General features: G+C 42.6%; 1 protein-coding gene across 1 annotated transcript; it reads left to right on the top strand.

Moving 5' to 3' along the window:
- Positions 1-2,421: 2,421 nt before the first annotated feature.
- On the top strand, positions 2,422-19,604 carry LOC121878902. The gene is made up of 7 exons (XM_042385339.1): positions 2,422-2,634; positions 12,759-12,878; positions 13,707-13,897; positions 14,239-14,267; positions 14,956-14,976; positions 16,985-17,082; positions 19,452-19,604. Exons 1-7 carry the CDS (start codon positions 2,422-2,424, stop codon positions 19,602-19,604), a joined length of 825 nt encoding a protein of 274 aa, XP_042241273.1.
- The last annotated feature ends 883 nt before the right edge of the window (positions 19,605-20,487 follow it).

Raw genomic sequence — 20,487 nt, 5'->3', positions numbered from 1 at the left:
GCCCCAAGGACAACTTAGAATAACTTAGCTTAGCTTGGCTGAGACCGGCCTTCCCTAACCCCATGAACCACTAAGGCAGCACTGTTACGGAAGACAAAAAAACCCGTCTCCGCAAGGTGGATAGCCCACCTGCTGTTAACCTTCTCCTCTACTTCCCACTTCTGAACTTTACCTTGTACTATACCCTTCTTCCACTCTCAGAGCTACTGCTCTCTTCTCTCTGTATAACCAACCAACCAGCAGAGCTGAGTGAGCTCCTCAAGGGGCAACTCCAAGTTGTGAAGAAGCTGTCCGACACCACTGCCCTCATCGGACACCATACAACCTTACCCAAGGAGGCTCAACTGGCGTGGGTAACTGTGCCAGTCAAGCCCTACTGCAGACCGAAACGCTGTTACAAATGCCAGCACTACGGACACACTGTCAACAAGTGTGAAGCGCAGGAGGAAACCTGCTCCCTGTGTAGCAGCCCCGGACACCGCTACACGGTCTGCCCCAACACAGTAAAAAAATGCGCTGCCTGCCTCCGCCGATCGGACCTGCCCGAAATGGAACATAAGAACATAAGAAAATAAGGAGTCTGCAATAGGCCGGTTGGCCTGTGCATGGCAGCTCCTGTCGAGAGTTACTACCACTCTCTATCATCCATGAATCTATCTAGCCTCCTTTTGAAACTTTCCAGAGTTCCAGCACTTACTACAAAGTTGCTAAGCTTGTTCCACTCGCCCACCACCCTATTTGTGAACCAGTTTCTTCCTATCTCCCTCCTAAACCTAAACTTATCCAACTTGAATCCGTTGCTCCGAGTCCTATCCTGCTCGGATATTATAAGAACTTTATCTATATCCCCTTTATTGATTCCTTTCACCCACTTAAATACTTCTATCATATCTCCCCGCACTCTTCGTCTTTCTAGGAAATGCAAGTTAAGTTTCTTTAACCTATCCTGATATGGAAGGTTTCTAAGTCCCGGAATCATTTTTGTCATTCTTCGCTGCACCGACTCTAGTGAATTTATATCCATTCTATAATAGGGGCACCAGAGCTGAACCGCATAATCGAGGTGCGGCCTAACTAGCGCAAGATATAGTTGCAATAAGACCTCTGCACTCTTGTTACTTACACTTCTAGATATAAAACCCAATACTCTGTTTGCCTCATTTCGAACATTAACGCACTGTTTTCTAGGCCGTAGGTCCGGGCTTACAAGTACCCCAAGGCGCGACTCGACAAGAAACTGAGCTACAAAAAGGCCCTCCTTGCTGTACGCTCCCAAGACAAGAAAAAACCAGCAGAAAAGAAAAAACAAGAAAAGACACCCGCCATACAGAATCAAGAACACCACGAGGCCCGTGGAGCTGAAGCCCACGTGGTCAACCTCACCGTCTCCGACTTCTTCCACACCTATGAGGACTTAAAACACGAGGAAGACGAACAACAAGACCCAAACACGAATGAATGGACACTTCAAGAGAGCAAGAAGAGGAGGAGAGTTAGAAGAAAATCTACATCAAGCTAAGAAGAATACCAAGACAGAAGACCAAGACATTTCCCTCTACACAAGAAAACAACACACACAATCAAGCCGACCAAGCACTGAGAATCCATGGCCCAACCCAACACGCACCTGACGCTTGACCTGACGCTAGCCTGACTCTGTCCTGCCGCCTCCTGGCCGCGTCCGGGCGAGTTGCTGCTGCCTCCATTTTATACTCCCTCACGCAAGCGGTGTTTAGCCACTGCACCTATTCTCTCCTCCTAAAATTCACTTCAATCCTCCCTTTATTCTTCCCCTGAACCTCCTTCCCCCCTGTCACTAGCATTTCATGTTCCAGGGAGACCTTGGACCTCTCTTCTGATCCTTCACCGCCAAAGCAGCCAGCCTTCTTTCTACTGTTGACGACCTGACTACAACTCGACCTCTCTGTCTACCACTGGCCTTCCCAGAAATCTTTTTTGGGGCAATGCCCCTTGGGGGCCTCCGCCTTTGGAAACGACCACGACTGCCACCGGACTACCTCACGAGCGTTCAGGACTGTCAACCCTAGTTAGCCCTCCCCACGGGTAGAGTGAGTGACCCACACTCCTGCTGGAGGGCCGCTATTGACTGGCGGTACTGACGTGGTTTGAGGTCTTTCTCTCTTGCTGAAATCCTTTCTTACTTACCCTGGCCGAGGCACCTGCTTATAGTTAAGTATTCGTGCTAGAGCCCCTCCAGTGGAGCACACCTCACAGTAGGTGGGATTGTGTGTGTCCGTTGGAGGTCGGGGAACACAGGCCAATCCGGCAGTGGAAAAACAGTGGTAGTGCAGTTACACCACTGTCCGGGGGTCGCCTATAGGCACACTAAGAAGGGTCTTCAATAACCTTCTTTATCACCCACAATTATTATATGCTAGGAAGACACAAACAAATAAACCAATGGCTACCAAGGATAGACTCAAGATTATAGACAAGAGAACAGCCCCTTCACGTTATCAGATAACTGAAACAGCGTATGGTACACTCAATGTACCCTTCACAAGGATTTTCTCCTCGAACGATGGATACACTGCAATATGCAGGGACTACGGGGATGCAGATACCATTCTGAGCCCTGAGGGAATGCAAGCCTTTGGAGACATAGGACTCCAGGTCATTATGCCACCAGAGGTTAAAGCAAAAAGATCAGTATTTGTACGTGGACTTGACTACGAATTTGGAAAGCACTCGGCACAAGAAATAAAAGAAGAACTAGAAATAAAAAAACAACTGGTTAAAAATCGAAGAAGTGGTAAAAATAAAGCAATACACTCATTGCCTAAAGCTGAGATTCACTGACACTTCAATGGCAGACAAGGCCCTGGAATCTGGAATCTTAGGGTTCAACATGTCAGTACTCCCTAAACAACTAGAAAGGGAGAAATATGTTAATATTCTCACCTGCTTTATCTGCTATGCACATGAATCTCATGCAACAAAAGACTGTCCTCAAAAGGAACTTAAAATATGCTCTGAATGTGCAGAAGAAGGCCATACCTTCCGGGACTGCAAGAATCAACCCAAAGCATGTATAAACTGTAAAAATCGGAAGGAACCAGGATATAAGACCCACAGAACCCTAGCAATGGCCTGTCCATACAAAAAGAAAATAATAAATGAAAAAGTAGCAAAGGAAAAACAACAACAAGAACAGAAGGAGAATACAACATATGCTGCTATTGCAAAGAAAGTAGTTGAAGAAACAACACAACCACAGAATACCACCAAAATTGTACTGAGCGAAATACGAGACTACAAAGTGCTCATCTGCCTATTATACTCTCACATAATGAACATAGGGAACCCAGGCACGTTCGAAATAGAAATGAACAAAATGATTGGAAGAAACAATCTCCCAACACTGAGTTTCCCAGCCAACCCAGCTTCCGGATCTGTGCTACAAGAGTCCCGCTTAACCAACCCAGATGCACCACAGGAGACAGTCAACGCAGAAGAAAAAGGAGCAACGGAGCAAACACCAGCCGCAACAGTACACGAAACAAACGAAGCTGACAAGGCAAAGTCACAAATGATTGAAACATCCACCCAAAGTACAGTAGAGAGGCAGGACCTTCAAAATAACATCCAAAGAGAGACAGGAGCCGTAAGGAAAAAAGTCTCAACAGCAACCATGGATACCCAGGGCGAGGAAACGCTCCTGACTTTAGAATGTGCAGACGACTGTGAACTACAGCTTCACTGGTGTGACAAAATATTTACCCCCAATGAATGCAAAACGATGCCAGACATTATACAAGCCATAACGAAACAAGAACTAAAATGGACCTACTCTAACGATAAATACTCTGAAGCACTAGTGGAAGCTTACCTGATAAACCAAAGGATTAAAATAAGGAGACACTACTTCAAAAAAGAAGAACAATGGAAATTCCAAAGAATCCGTAATGAACTGGTTCCGGACAAGAGATCGCCACCCGCGCAACAAACAAGAAACAAAAAATCAAAACACAATGAATAAAGAAAAACCCAGAAGACTTACCATCATACAACACAACGTCCGCAACTGGGAAACAAATAAAAACAACCTTGCAAACACATACCTCAGCATTGATCAAGACATAATTTTAATAAATAGTCACGGCAATTCAAATTCCAAGAAAATAAAAATATTTGGATATACAACCTACCAAAGAAATAAAACAGAAGAATTAAATGATGGCGTGGCCATTGCTGTAAAACACATACTGAAACATCAAATCATCGACGAATTCCAGGATGAATTCCTGGGATTCAAAATAACTACCACACTAGGAGAAATAGCAATAGCCACAGCATATTTACCGCCAAGACGGAACTACCTGCCGGCCCCAGACTTGATAAAACTATTGAACTACAACTGCCCAACATATATAATAGGAGATCTGAACCCAAGACATCCAATATTCGGTCACGGAAACAGGAACAGGGTGGGCACTTCACTGCATACCATAATGAACACAGGGAAGCTGATCCACCTAGGACCACACTTCACCACATTTATTGGCAATAACAAAACAACAACTCCAGACAAAGTCTTCACCAATAACAAGGCATTCCTGAATTACCATATAAAACAAGGACCACTAACTACCAGTGACCACACTCCAATGATAATAAAACTATCCACAAGCCCAATCCAAGTACCAACAACCCCACGTTTCCAAATGCAAAAAGCAGACTGGGAAGGCTACAGGAAGCAACTAGAACAAGTTAAGATCCCAGATCTCCAAGGCAAAACACTAGAAGATATTGACAACGAAACAGATACCCTTATACGTAACATCAAAAAGGCAATAGAGAACAACATACCAATCACAACATATCGAACGCTACCACATATCAGGACATCCCATGAATTGCGAATGCTCCAAGTACAATAAAATAACATAATGATGTAGGCTACATACAAAACTATCCACCAACAACAGAGCTTATTAGAAACTTAAGGCAAATACAACAAAAGTTAAGAGATGAAAGCCTGGTAGCACACCAACAGATATGGAACGAACTAATAAACAACCTGGATACCACAAGAAATGACAAGAACTTCTGGCAGAACGTAAACAAAATGCTAGGAAACGACAAACCCCAACAAAAATACATAAAGGACCAAAACGGGAAAAAATTCTTTGAAGAAAAAGATAGAATCAGCATACAGAAGAGAATGGAAAAAAGTATTTTAAATATCAGAAGAAGAAAATGAGGAATTTGATGAGGAACACGAAAATCACATCTGCAGAGAAATGGCTGTAATAATACATAGGATAACCCCATACCATGTGGTGGACAAAACCAGGCTCAACCCGATAGAACCAACTACAGAAGGAGAACTGCTACACTACATCAGGCACACTAAAGGAAAAGCACCAGGATTTACAAAAATCACAAGAAATATGATCCTATACCTACCCAATAACTGCACACAAGGCATCCTTGAAATATTTAACTCAGCTTTGGCAAGTGGATACTTCATTGATGCATTTAAAAACGCAAAACTCATATTCATACCGAAACCAGCCAAAGACCACACCCAAGTAATTAACTACAGACCGATTTCCCTACTCGAAGTTATAGGAAAACTATTTGAAAAGGCAATAAACAAGAGAATCAGAAAACACAGGAGCGAAAACGGACTACTAAACTCCAGACAACATGGATTCACTGAAAAAAGGGAACACATACTGCACTAGCCATAATCACGGAAACGTTAGCCAACAAGAAAGCAGAAAGAAACCAAGTCAACAGTGTATTAAGAGACGTTAAGAAAGCGTTCGATAAAGTATGGCACCTAGGATTAAAATTTAAACTGCTTCAATTAAATCTTCCAGAACCAATAGAAAAAATCGTCTGCGATTTCCTAGACGACCGCACGGCACAAATACAAATTGGCAGCTATATAGGACCACCCATAAAACTGAAAAGTGGAGTACCCCAAGGCAGTGTCCTTTCACCCACGCTGTACAATATCTACACAGCAGACCTACCAGAACCAGCTCCCTACAGTGAATACATAAGTTTTGCAGACGATATCACACAAATCATCACATACCCCGGCAAATCAACAGCAATAATGGCACAACATACTGCCAACGCAATAGAGAACATCAACCAGTACGAAAAAAAGTGGAAGATACAAACGAACACCAACAAGTTCAAAATAATCCCAATCGCTAAAAGGAAAAAAGACCCCATTATAGTAGACAACAAAGTGATTCCATATGCCATGGAAGGCACTGTCCTAGGGCTGAAGATAACAACAAAAGGCTACAAAACATTCATCACCGAAAAACTTGCAAAAACCAGAAACATGGGAATTAAATTAAAACGCGTCAGAAGCCTGTCAGCAAAAAACAAGTTAAAGTTATATAGAGCCTTTGTCCAATCCCGACTAGTATATCCACCAATTTCCCTACATGCAATAAAACAAACAAACCTAAAGAAACTGCAGACAATTCAAAACTTAGCCCTAAGGGATGTATACAACATCAGATATCCTGACATAGTCACCAACCGTCAACTACACCAACGAGCGCAAATAGAACCTCTAAACATTTACCTACACCAACACTCAAAAAGAATATGGACAAAGTTAGAAGAAATAGAGGCAGGACCAATCAAAGAATGGATGGAAGAGACGGACGAAGAGAACACTCGTGGTTCCCTCGCAGTAAAAGAAGAGCCCGAGAACCCACACCAACTCCACTCTATTGAAAGGTGCAACGTTACCCCAGTGACAACCTTGGCAGCCCTACCACTTACAACATTAGATCATAAAAAGACGGGATGTTCTTAGCAGAAACACAAGTACCTACCCTAGACTCCTCACCATTGCCTAGGACATAAGACCCGAAAATGTAAGGCATAAAATTGCAATATTTGCTAAACATACAAACACCTGACATAAATATAATACCTAAGACGAAAATTAGCTGAAACACAAACATGAGAAAACAGAAACACTTGGGTTGAGCCCCAAGACCTAACATTCTACTACTATTTTCCAATTTCCTCGCTTTTCTTCTGCACTATCCACCAACCCCAAGTCCCTCCAAATTCTACCATTATTCTTCAAGTCCAGTTCCCGCACCACCAATCTAAGCACGTGCATCAAGATTTCTTCATACTTTACTTCACCCATCGATCGATCGATCGGGAGACCATTCTACACTCGGCTACTGGACCAGCAACATCTCTCACAGCTCCACACCACCCAGCTTCCTCAGAAACCTCCTCGCCCTACAGGACCTCTGAGCAAGTTACTCCTCACCTAGTCACTCCTAAGCACTGCGCTGTACAACAATATATATACAGAAAGCGCATTGTGAGTTTCTATCCTACCTCATTCCTGAGTGTGAGATATCTACATGTACGTACGTTTGTGTGCCCATACAAAGAGAATTGACAACTGGCCACATACAGTACGCTACAAATACATCTATCATAGGGCTCTGGAGGCAACTAATTCGATCACTACGTTCCTGGACGGTCAGTACGTCTATCACTAGGTAGACAGATTCCAGCAGCGGGCAGACAGATGGGTGGTGTTTATCCCCCGAGACAGATAATTCAGCAGTTGTTCCCTCATCGGACACTTGTAATTCAGAAGGGTCATTGTGCTGGTGGTGATGACCTGGCTATCAGTGACTCTTGAGACCCTGCAGCGCTACTTATTCTCCCACTACTCCTTGCTGGTAACAATAATATCGGCGGACTCGTCTCCATGGGTTTAGTTATCTCAAAACTCTGGGAAGGGGGTATGGCGGGGGGTGGGTAAGTTACGGTTGCTATCTGTAGGGCTATTTTTTATGATTTTTTCTTTGAAGTAAATCACGAAGAAGGTTTGTAAAACAATAGGTGGTTTAAATTTAGCACGAGCACTAACTCATTATAACGGTGCTGATCTGTGTTTTGGGCGAAGGGTTTGTAAAAGTAACACACTAGCTAGAGCTGTTAGAACGATGATAAGGAACAACAACAGAGGTAAATGTCCCAAAGTTGCTGCAACACACACAGTTGTTCAATAGATCCATTCAGCTGAACTTGGCATCAAAAGAAGTTTATGTAGGATATAATATACGAGGATCTTCATGTTCTTCATGCACAAACTGATCATAATAGGCATCTCAACTGTACCTTGCAGACGAAGTATCAGAGTTGATGGAGCAATATCCAAGAACTATGAAGCGATTTTTTTTCTCGAAGGAGGCCCATTCCCATCTTCATGGCCACGTAATCAAGCACAATCTCTTAATATTGGCCAGAGCCTTTAAAGACTTTGACGATGAACTGTTAGCCCCTACAACTGTTGCTTTGTATTATGTTATAAACGTTAGAAGAAACGCTTGTGGACTCAATTCAATTTCAATTGTTTATTCCTTGATAGAGGAAGCGGGATCCTAGTGCTGTCACTAGGTACCCCTGTTTGTGGACTCGTTCTTGGCTGACGAGAAGGAAGAAAGTTTGGTCTTGAACCGTAGAAACAGACTAAACTAACAGGATATCCCGAATTAAAACTATTTTTTATATTTTGAGGATAAATTTACTATCCGTGTATATAATTTAAAGTTTCAGTCGATTCTGTATCTTCATTGTGGGAATCAAAAGATAAATACGAATAAGTGGACAACGTGAAGGAATTAAACGACTGATTCATATTACCTGTTGTACTATAGAACATATTTTATTTTTTATGTATAAGATATAACTAAGTGGACGACAACTGTTTAGCACACCAATACATAATACAGTTTATTTTAACTTTTAATATAATACAATAGTGGTCTTATTTTGAATTGCGAGAATTACCTGTAGTTGCGATTTCTAGACCAAACGCTGTCAGGGGCGGATCTAGGGGGAACTGGACCCCTCTTTTTATCAGAAAATTCTAATACTTTTGCAATATTGTACTCAGGCGTTTCTGTATAGTAAAAAGTAATCAACCTGTACATTAGCTTTCACATTTATGTAGCACCAAAGCCCAAGGTTGTATGATAAGAACGATCAGAGGTCAGTGCTCTGCTTGGTCGTGCTTGAGTCGAATTGTCACGTGCAGTAAGTTCTTAAAATATTCTTACCGCTGCTACTGATCGACCCGTTAACCGCTTGGACGGTCGGCTACGTCCATATTACATACTGTTGGCAAGTACTGGTCATGTATCTGTACCTGAGCAAGTGTTGGTCGGGTCTTGAATGAGTTTAAATGCAGGTATACGGTATTTCCAATGTACTGTACCTATAATTAGAGGCCTAAACAGTGCAACAGCAAACAGTAACCGATAAACCATCATATGCTTACTATAAAAACAGTAGGAACTTATTTGCTTAGGCTTAGGTTTGGTTACTAATCAGTAATACTATAATATCTACAGAAGTAAAAGAAAACTTTTCTTAATAAATATAACGAACATTACATTGTGCTTGAACTATCCGAATAATCCGAGGGACCGAGGCTGACAGAACACTTCAAGGTCAAGTTGAACAATATTGTACAACCGTCTGTGGTTAATAATATAGAAACTCACTATCTTCTCTTGGTGTAGCTTCATCCGTTATGTATTTTGTATTTTAATTTTTTTAATGAAAAATACTCATTAGCAGCAGCAGTACTAATATTCCTACGTCATGACGCATCCTGTATCTATCCCATATATTTCTTGATACTATTTATCCACATTTTACACACTGACATTAAGTTATATACAAGAAATACTTTCTTAAGCAGACTTTGGACGAATTTTTCTTTTATGTAATAAAATATTGTGTTATAAAACTATGTACTGTATGTGTCATAATTAAAATAAAAATAGAGCTTGTGTGCAGTGTTGAGTCTAATGTTTAATCAGGGCGTAGTCAGGGTGGGGCACGGGGGCAGGGCTGTTTCCCAGGGCCCCATGCCGACTAGGGGCGCCCGTACTAGGCCTTTTATATATTAGAAATTAGCCGAAATCCCCAATTTATGTAAATATAATCAATCTGGAAAAACCTGTAATATCTGTAAAATTCTGTAAAACTAAATAAACTCGTAATAATCTTTAAAAGTCGCAATCAATCTCTAGGATTTTGGTAATGGTTCACTCGTAAGACTTGACAGTCTTGATGTCTTTTTTTTAATTTATCAACACTCTGCACCTATTAAATGTGATACAATTTTTTTTTCGGGAAAGGGGGAGAGGCCGTCAACGCTCTGCGTTTAACATCTAAGTAAAATTTTGGCTGCATAATATTGTAGTTTCTCCCTCCAACAGACATTACGTTTTTTCCTTTAATGAGTTGCAACATATAACTGGGGCACACACTGCTTAAATTTTGACAATTTACAGGAAATTTCAGAGGAAAATGGCATTTTTGGGTCACAAATTTTAAGTGTTTTAGTGCATTGCCTTGCACGCCCAGTTGACCATCACAACGGTGATTATGCTTGTTGGATTTATCTCGCTGAGTTTTTGTATACCTAAATCGCGAGAAGTGAACGTTTTTTTCTGATCAACCTGTATATTAGCTTTCACATTCACTAAGTACCGAAAACCAAGGATACGTCGCAAGAAATAAGAATACTCATAACCATTAAGACAGCAGAGCGAAGCTGTTATCAAGGTCTTATTCTTTCTGTTGCTACAGTGATCCTCTGAGTCGTGTTGGAGACACGTGCGTAAGTTCATCAATACAAAGTAAATTTTGTTCCAGATACTTTGTGCTCAGCTTAAGTATGATATTTGGAAATTTTAAATTTATCTCGGTCAAAGCAACACTTGTGTTATTTTGTTACCAAATGAATATTATACTGTATCGGTCTACGCAGTTCCGAATTACTTTACTTATCCCCTTCATTATGTATTTATTTTCCTTTCCCTTTTTAGTAATATAATTTGTTCAGTTACCAATAAAAATATTTAACATTTTCTTTGCTGGGTCTCGGACACAAGATGATAAGTCGAAAACGCTTAAAGCAAGAATGATCTCTCTATAAATACTGTACTGTTACAAAGATTATGTTTCTCTATCCTGACAAAAGAACGTAAGAATGGAGGAAACTGCAGCGGGCCTATTGACCCATACTGGGCAGTCCCGATTATACCCAACCCCTATTGCTCATATAAGCATCCAGCCTATGTTTGAAGCTATCCAGCGTATTCGAGTTAATGATGATATTTGGTAACGTGTTCCATTCATTCACTACTCTGTTTCCAAACCAGTGTTTACCTATTTCACGCCGAAATCTAAATTTGTCTAATTTAAAACCACTGTTACGAGTTCGCTCCTGGTTGGATAGTTTGAGTACCTTTGTAATGTCCCCTTTGTTTAACCCTGACTTCCATTTATACACCTCTATCATGTCGCCCCTCACTCTACGTCTCTCGAGGGAGTGCAAATTAAGATGCTTTAACCTGTCTGTATTCAAGGTTACTAATGTCCGGGATTAGTCTTATCATTCTCCTCTGGATTCTTTCCAATGATTCTATATCCATTCTGTAATAAGGTGACCAGAACTGAATTGTGTAATCCAGGTGAAGTCTCACAAGCGCTAGATATAATTTTAAGATGACCTCGCTAGTCAGCATAGAAAAACATGTCACATGAGCACATATTTACTAATATTTTTCAAGTAATATAATATGGTGTTATAAAACTATTTATCTATCCCACATTAAAAAAAAATAGAGCTTGTGTGAAGTGTTGAGTCAATTACAGATGTCTAATGTTTGGCGCCTAAGAGAATTTTGGCTGCACAATATTGTAGTTTCTCCCTCCAACAGACAATCGTCTTCTCCTTTGAGAGTTGAAACATATCACTGGGCCGGACGCTGCTTCAAGTTTGACAATTTACAGGAATTTCACAGGAAACTATACTGTATCATATATAGTCAAATATTTAAGTGTTTTAGTGTGTCAACATGTTGGGTTGAATTACGATTAGGGTCTAGTAGAACGACTATAGTTGATGTTGACAACTAGATCAAGATTCGTTGTGATATCTAAAAATCACAATTGTGTTGTTAGTTGTTTGTTTTATGTACTTCAGCTGTTAAGTTTACCTGCAACGCTTGAATTAATGATAACATTTACTGTTCTAATTATTTTATTCACAGAAAACTGAGTGTAAAGGAGAATGGCGTCAACCATGAAGGTGCCAGTGATCGACCCTGGTCGGCTGGGTGAGTCAGTCCATCGTTCACTTTCTCAAACTTTCTTTAAAAATTTCATATCATAACTGACGACAAGAAAACGTATATAGTACGTTACATTTTCGTTATAATCTTTGTTTCATAGAAAACGAAACAAACACGTTCTTTTGTCGTCAGCGGTAAATTAAACCTATACAGTACGATGCTCTGAGAATATGTACCAGCCTTCACAACCAAGATCTCGAAGGAAGTCGTTTGATTTTAAAAGTTCAGCAGTTATCAGTTTCCCTCCGCTCGTGGTACATTAACTACTGTTTTTCATTAAGACACAAAATAGTCCACAGTCATTACGTAACGTCTGGTTGGCTGGTACAGTGAGTCAGTCAATGCTAGTGTTGTTGCTGCTTATACCGTATGTGATACAACATTTGAGGCATTCATTGGTAAAGTTGGAATGAAGAGTTTGGGCGGAGGAACTGAGGCCTCAGTCACATCAAAGTTGTTCTTCATCCTCATGTTTGGGAAGTCTGTCCCAGATATGATGTACTGTACTGTACAATGTCTGGACCCTAGGGAAGCATGACTCAGCCACATAAAGACCTTCCTCACCAACAGGTCTGGGGCAGGGAATGGAGCCGAGCCAAAAGGAGTGGCAAAGGGAGACACGAGAGTTTCATGACGCCTTCAGTGATCTTGGCTGTGCATCTGACTAACCATGGTGCCCCTGATGACCAGGTGAGTGACCGTGGTGTTGCTGACTATAGCATGAAAGATCTCAAAGAATCTGACATACAGGTGAAATTAAGAAAGAAAATAGCGACATAACACGAGTACAGATTATCGTAGAACTATAAAGAGGTTACCAACACGTGTCGCTTATTCTCCACCTCCCTGACCAGTGTGACCTCACATGATCACCACTTCCAGAATTAAGTCTTCAGTAAATTTCATGTCAAATATGATGGTATTACACCAAACTTAAGACAAATAATATTTTGGTAATTTATTCATGAAAACGTAGAAACAAAATTCTGACTTTGACAATCTATATTTACCTATTTAAGCTAAAATATCAACACAAAACGCTATCAGAGCTAAAACTTTTGGCTGTTAATATTTGAGTAAAATATTTATGAAACAAGTCAATAAAACAAGAACTATTAGTACCTCTAACTTTGTCATGCCTTTTATTAAATCTAATAAATTCAGTGCAAAACGGAAACAGCAAAGTCATTTCTGAGGCCAACCGCAGTTCACTGTGACAACTGGCGGTGCTTTTGAGTTACCAAGGCTTCAGTTCATGGTTTGGTGACTGATACAGCCCAATGGGCTTCATCTGTAATATAGACATGATTTCTGATCTTACTCTTTATAGAAACCAAGATAGAGAAACCAGCCTCACACTGGAATGGAACAATCATCTTTTGGCGAGATCTGGAAATCCAGAGTTTGCCTATCCTGTTTCAGTTCCTGCTCCCAACACCCTATAAAACACCATACTCATGGTCCCCTCCCATTAATTATGAGTAATTACATCATATATCAGTCCACTGAATATGGCAGAACCCGTACAGTACTACTGTTACCCTGCATGATGCAGCTCATGAACTACACGAAAGTTTCATAGCAAGGATGTCAAAACAGGGGCCCGATGAGCTGGAGCTTCCAGCCTTTAAGCCCGCCGCGGCTGCCTTTCTCGAGTCTTGCAAGGAGCTTCTCCACTCGGATCATGGCCGCCTTATACCTCGGCCTAGGTATGAAGAACTTAATCACAGTTGAGTGAGAATTCAACTTCTAGGTTAGGTAGATAAGTTTCCCAGCGATATAAACCATCAGTAAAGGAGAGCAAGTCGGTAAACTTTTCCGAGCAGAAATATTTGCGAGAATTTATCCAAGATACTGCCGCCAGTGTAGTGTACCCCCAGTCTCAGAAACATGACTTATTTTTAGTTGTTGTAGTATAAGTGGTTTTGTTTTACTTCTTAAGTTTTATTAGCCACCCAATTTCCCCCAAATGTAAACAATGACAAACAGAAATACCAAAGGACTTGGTCAATATTGTGCCCAGTAGTAATTACCTGCCAACCTCTGGCAGTAACACAGTCAGGAGCGTGGTTCATGCAGGTTTGACATACTGAAATATGAATAAGACCACTGTACTGTACGTGTGAATCTTATTATATTAAAGAACTCGGTTACAGGAGTCAAAATTAGGTAAAATTTTTTTGTTTGGAGACAACGACCAACAAAATATCTGATGGGCCGCACTCAGAGCTCTGATGGGTCTTAGGTTGCCCACTACTGGTACAAGTAATTGATCAGTAATATTGAGCCATTTACTTGTAAGCAATAATGCACAGCACTGAGGGCTCACATTGACCGATATAAAGTAAACATTTGGCAAAAAGAATATTCAGTGAACAGTAAATGAAGAGAAAACAACATTAGTTAAGAGATAAAGTGTATCTTGCTGATATGCTGAAGAAAACCTCGTTCTCTAAAAGGCTCCATTCTCTTACCACCTCTAGTGTATTAGAGGATCTTTAACAATATTTTACTTGTGGTCTAGAAGAGGCTCTTTTAACATGTGTTTCTTTCTCTAGAATATGAAGACATAAATTCCTCGTTCAACTAAGGCTGTTTGTTGGCAGGCAAGGCCCAAGATTACTTTCTTTCACTGCACAAGTATAGAGGCACCGACGAGAGCATTCTGCGTTTCATCCACTACAACCCCGACTCATCCACCCCTGATGAAGGCACCACTCGATTTGCAGCCCATTTTGATTTCACCACTATAACTTTCATCTTTCAGGATACCGTTGGCAACCTCCAGGTAAGTTTACGTTTATCAGAGCGACTCAGTTGTCCTTCTACAGTACGGAATGGATCTCTGCCTCACCAACCTATGTAGTGTTGACGATTGCTGGATTTTCAGAACACCTAATCACAGTAATTTTATTATGAGGTAAATTTCATATTTTCAGAAAATTGATCAGACAGTGATGGTCATACATTATTTTTTTTAGTAATTATCATACGTCATGTTTCATGATTCTACTTAGTAATGTAGTCAGAGGACCGTACGGAGGGTAAAGAAAAAAAAAAACCTAGGGATACGAGAGACTCCTATATGTATCCCATAGTAACACCCTTCACATGTGTCCCATTAAGTAACCTCCTCCCCCTGTGTGACGTGAGTAACCTCCTCCCCCTGTGAGACGTGAGTAACCTCCTCCCCCTGTGTGACGTGAGTAACCTCCTCCCCCTGTGTGACGTGAGTAACCTCCTCCCCCTGTGGACGTGAGTAACCTCCCCCTGTGACGTGAGTAACCTCCTCCCCTGTGTGACGTGAGTAACCTCCCCTGTGTGACTCCCCCTGTGTGACGTGAGTAACCTCCTCCCCTGTGTGACGTGAGTAACCTCCTCCCCCTGTGTGACGTGAGTAACCTCCTCCCTGTGTGACCCTCTCCCCTGTGACGTGAGTAACCTCTCCCCTGTGTGACCTAAATTCTCCCCTGTGAGACGTGAGTAACCTCCTCCCCTGTGTGACGTGAGTAACCTCTGTGTGACCCTAAACCTCCTCCCCTGTATGACGTGAGTAACCTCCTCCCCTGTGTGACCTAAATACCTCCTCCCCTGTGTGACGTGAGTAACCTCCTCCCCTGTGTGACCGAGTAACCTCCTCCCCTGTGTGACGTGAGTAACCTCCTCCCCCGTGAGACGTGAGTAACCTCCTCCCCTGTGTGACGTGAGTAACCTCCTCCCCTAACCCCTGTGTGACGAGTAACGACCTCCTCCCCTGTGTGACGAGAAACCTCCTCCCCTGTATGACGTGAGTAACCTCCTCCCCTGTGTGACCTAATACCTCCTCCCCTGTATGACGTGAGTAACCTCCTCCCCTGTGTGCCTAAATACCTCCTCCCCGTGTGACGCGAGTAACCTCCTCCCCTGTGTGACGCGAGTAACCTCCTCCCCTGTGTTACGTGAGTAACCTCCTCCCTGTGTAACCTCTCCTGTGTGACGTGAGTAACCTCCTCCCCTGTGTGACGTGAGTAACCTCCTCCCCTGTGTGAGTAACCTCCCCCTGTGTGTGTAACTAACCTCCTCCCCTGTGTGACGTGTAACCTCCCCTGTGTGACGAGTAACCTCCTCCCCTGTGTGACGAGTAACCTCCTCCCCAGTGTGACGTGAGTAACCTGCTACCCCTGTGTGACGTGAGTAACCTCCTCCCCTGTATGACATGAGTAACCTCCCTGTGTGACGTGAGTAACCTCCTCCCCTGTGTGACATGTAATCTCCTCCCCGTGTGAGTAACCTCCTCCCCTGTGTGACGCGAGTAACCTCCCCCTGTGTTACGTGAGTAACCTCCTCCCCTGTGTGATGTGAGTAACCTCCCCTGTGTGACGTGAGTAACCTCCTCCCCCCGTGTGACGAGAGTAACCTCCTCCCCTGTGTGACCTAAGTAACCTCCCCCCTGTGTGACGTGAGTAACCTCCTCCCCCTGTGTGACGTGAGTAACCTCCTCCCCTGTGTGGCGTGAGTAACCTCTCCCCCTGTGTGACCAAAGTAACCTCCTCCCCCTCCCTGTGTGACTGTGTAGTAAAGTAACCTCCTCCCCGTGACCTAAGTAACCTCCCTAGTAACCTCCTCCCCCGTGTGACGTGAGTAACCTCCTCCCCTGTGTGACGAGTAACCTCCTCCCCTGTGTGAGAGTAACCTCCTCCCCTGTGTGACGTGAGTAACCTCCCCCGTGTGACGTGAGTAACCTCCCCTGTGTGACGTGAGTAACCTCCTCCCCGTGTGACGTGAGTAACCTCCTCTTTCCGTCCCTTCATGTACAGAAAGGTCCTGGATTGATGCTCCTCCCCGCCCCGGCACCATCTTAGTGTTAGCGGGAGAATTCCTCAAGTTTTACTCTGGGAACAAGTTCTTGGCCTCGGTGAGTTGATCTCTCCTTTTGTTTATATACGTGTGTGTGTGTGTGTGTGTGTGTGTGTGTGTGTGTGTGTGTGTGTGTGTGTGGACCATTTTGTACAGCGAACCCTTTATTTAATGGACCCTTGATATAATGAAATTCCCTGAATTTCATTATATCAAGGGTCCATTAGAGCGAAACCTCCAACTAACGATATGAAAGTCCGTTATATCGAGGGTCCATTGGATATAAAACCCCATCTAACAGATTATATAGAGAGAAGTCTGTAATATGGAGGTTTCACTGAACGATTAATTCATTTTCATTATGAAGAAGAAGTTGTCTGTTGTTGTCACGGCTGTTCATTACTTCCATGGGTTGGTTATAAAGAGCGGGTTGGTGGACCACGCTGTAACGAGAAGGAGAATCAGCTGATGTTTCCAGATGAAGCTCTGCAGATGAGAGGTTAGCTGTAGGGCTAGTGAGAGGTTAGCTGTCGGTGTTGGTGAGAGGTTAGCTGTAGGTGCTGGTGAGAGGTTAGCTGTAGGTGTTGGTGAGAGGTTAGCTGTAGGTGTTGGTGAGAGGTTAGCTGTAGGTGCTGGTGAGAGGTTAGCTGTAGGTGTTGGTGAGAGGTTAGCTGTAGGTGCTAGTGAGAGGTTAGCTGTAGGTGTTGGTGAGAGGTTAGCTGTAGGTGTTGGTGAGAGGTTAGCTGTCGGTGTTGGTGAGAGGTTAGCTGTAGGTGTTGGTGAGAGGTTAGCTGTAGGTGTTGGTGAGAGGTTAGCTGTAGGTGCTGTGAGAGGTTAGCTGGAGGTGCTAGTGAGAGGTTAGCTGTAGGTGCTGGTGAGAGGTTATCTGCTGGTGAGAGGTTAGCTGTAGGTGTTGGTGAGAGGTTAGCTGTAGGTGTTGGTGAGAGGTTAGCTGTAGGTGCTAGTGAGGGAGTGTTGGTGAGAGGTTAGCTGTAGGTGTAGTGAGAGGTTAGCTGTAGTGCTAGTGAGAGGGGCTGTAGGTGCTGGTGAGAGGTTAGCTGTAGGTGCTGGTGAGAGGTTAGCTGTAGGTGTTGGTGAGAGGTTAGCTGTAGGTGTTGGTGAGAGAGGTTATCTGTAGGTGCTGGTGAGAGGTTAGCTGTAGGTGTTGGTGAGAGGTTAGCTGTAGGTGCTGGTGAGAGAGTTAGCTGTAGGTGCTGGTGAGAGGTTAGCTGTAGGTGCTGGTGAGAGGTTATCTGTAGGTGCTGGTGAGAGGTTAGCTGTAGGTGCTGGTGAGAGGTTATCTGTAGGTGCTGGTGAGAGGTTAGCTGTAGGTGCTGGTGAGAGGTTAGCTGTAGGTGCTGGTGAGAGGTTATCTGTAGGTGCTGGTGAGAGGCTAGCTGTAGGTGCTGGTGAGAGGTTAGCTGTAGGTGCTGGTGAGAGGTTAGCTGTAGGTGTTGGTGAGAGGTTAGCTGTAGGTGCTGGGGAGAGGTTAGCTGCAGGTGTTGATGGCGGAGTTGGGTAAAGTGTGTACAGTAATGAGACGATGTTGATGGTTTAAGTAAATAAAATCAAAGTGAATTTAAATAGCGTGACAGTGAGAAGTGAACGTTAGTGTTAATGATGACGGGATAAAGTAACATGTCTCAGATAACTGTAGGCCTAAATGGTAATGTCAGGACTACCGTGTAACGAACTCAATCACAGATTAATGGATAGAGAACTGAATCAGTGGACGCAACTATAGGGATGTGCAGTACAGGGTGACCAACATTACCGTAGAGAGGCGAAATATAGACTCCGGACAAAAGAAAATGTAAATTATAAGCAAGAGAAATGACGTTTTTGAGAACAGGTTGTTGGGTAAACAGAAAGGGAAGAGGTGAACAAATGTTGGTCTGAGAGTTACAATAAGTAAAGAGAATATAAAATGAAAGATTGATAAAAAAATTTCCAGCATATAATTCAGAGACAGAGGTAGGACAGAGAGATGAAGATAATGGAGGGGGTTGGGAATATTTATAAAAACACAGACATCCAGGAAGCATTAGTGAGCGTGAATGAGCTAAGAGTGTGACAACAGCAGCTTTTGGTGAAGGATAACTGGTGATGTATGATGCTTTAGTTTAGGGTCTTATTGTAGACGTAGAGCACCATGGCAGAATACATCTGTTACAGGAGTAAGAATGAAAGGAGGGCAACAAATGAAAGAGTGTCTGTCTTCTCTTGGATCTCACCACTGTGTACAGCAGAAGAGATCAAGATAAGACTTCAAAAGGATATTATTTCCCTTCACGTCACGAGTAGTATGTGACTGTTTAACCTTTTTCGACTTTTTGATAATTTACTATCGTTAATTCACTAAACTAGGAACTGGACATAATATATCGTTAAATCTTACTATTATTGTCAATCATGTTTTCTTAACAGATGCACCAAGTTGTGATCCCCACTGATGAGAAGCAGCGGAAGGCTCCTCGAACCTCAATGATGTACTTTACCCACGCCGACAACCACGTTCCTTTTGACCCAACTCCTCCACAGAGAAACCCGAGACTGTCTTCCAGAGAATTAAATGATTAGCGAGGGCAACTCTCAACGAGTAGTAAAGACGGCTAAGGTGCTACCATCCAAAATGTTAGTTATTTTCAAGTAAGGCGATTACAGCACAGAAACGAATTATGATGAAATTTATCTAAAATAAAAAATTAACGAGTAATTCCCAGAACATCTGTGCCAAGCACGATAAGAGGAAGTCGTAGACAATTTACACAGAAACCAGAGAAAAATTAACAAGATAGGCAGAGGGTAGTGATGCTTTTGCATAGTTGCAGGTAAAAAAAAAGCCTCGACAATTTCATAAAAGAGCCATGTATAAGAGCCACGCATAAGAGCCACGTTTTAGGTAAAAAAAAATCATAGTGTTAACTTTAGGCATGTATCCCCTGACAGCTGAATGGTGACACCTTCCATTTCCTCAGTCTAGTGACACCAATATATCTTGTATTTGAAACACAAATTTCATGAAAAAGTAATGAATCAGTAGGGTGGTGGTCAAGTGGGTACAGCCTCTTCCTTCTGTCCTAACAATCGCTGGTTCGAGTTTCACGACAAGTTAATGTGCTGGGTTTCCACAATCTTCCAGCTGTTTAGTAGTGATATTAATAATAACAACACTACTATTACTACTTTTTTTTTCTAAAATGGCCTCCAGCCTCCCCCAAGAGCCACACCTTCGCCACCATTTTATTACCTTAATATTAAGTATCCTAATGCATAAGTAGCTATCCTAACTGTGTTGAGTTAGTTGAGCCGCACATCTATGCGGCATTCAGTGACTGTTGCCTCATAGTCAATATATGCAACTGTTGTCGGCTTTGGGGCCGATGCTCTCGTTCCCTTGAGGCAGAGCAAAGCTGACCGAAGGAGAGAGAAGGACAGTCGACATCTCATCCAGGCTGTAACA

Source organism: Homarus americanus, unplaced genomic scaffold, assembly GCF_018991925.1.
Source record: "Homarus americanus isolate GMGI-L3 unplaced genomic scaffold, GMGI_Hamer_2.0 scaffold24057, whole genome shotgun sequence".
NCBI classification, from domain to species: domain Eukaryota; kingdom Metazoa; phylum Arthropoda; class Malacostraca; order Decapoda; family Nephropidae; genus Homarus; species Homarus americanus.
This window is presented reverse-complemented; position numbering and strand designations above follow the sequence as displayed.

What these genes read in the sequence shown, in the direction of transcription:
- LOC121878902 (XM_042385339.1), top strand. Translation starts at nt 2,422, where the DNA reads ATGGCTACCAAGGATAGACTCAAGATTATAGACAAGAGAACAGCCCCT. An exon ending in ATGGTGCCCCTGATGACCAG is followed by an intron (nt 12,879 to 13,706) that starts GTGAGTGACCGT and finishes TGAATATGGCAG; the next exon opens with AACCCGTACAGTACTACTGT. An exon ending in GGAACAAGTTCTTGGCCTCG is followed by an intron (nt 17,083 to 19,451) that starts GTGAGTTGATCT and finishes TTTTCTTAACAG; the next exon opens with ATGCACCAAGTTGTGATCCC.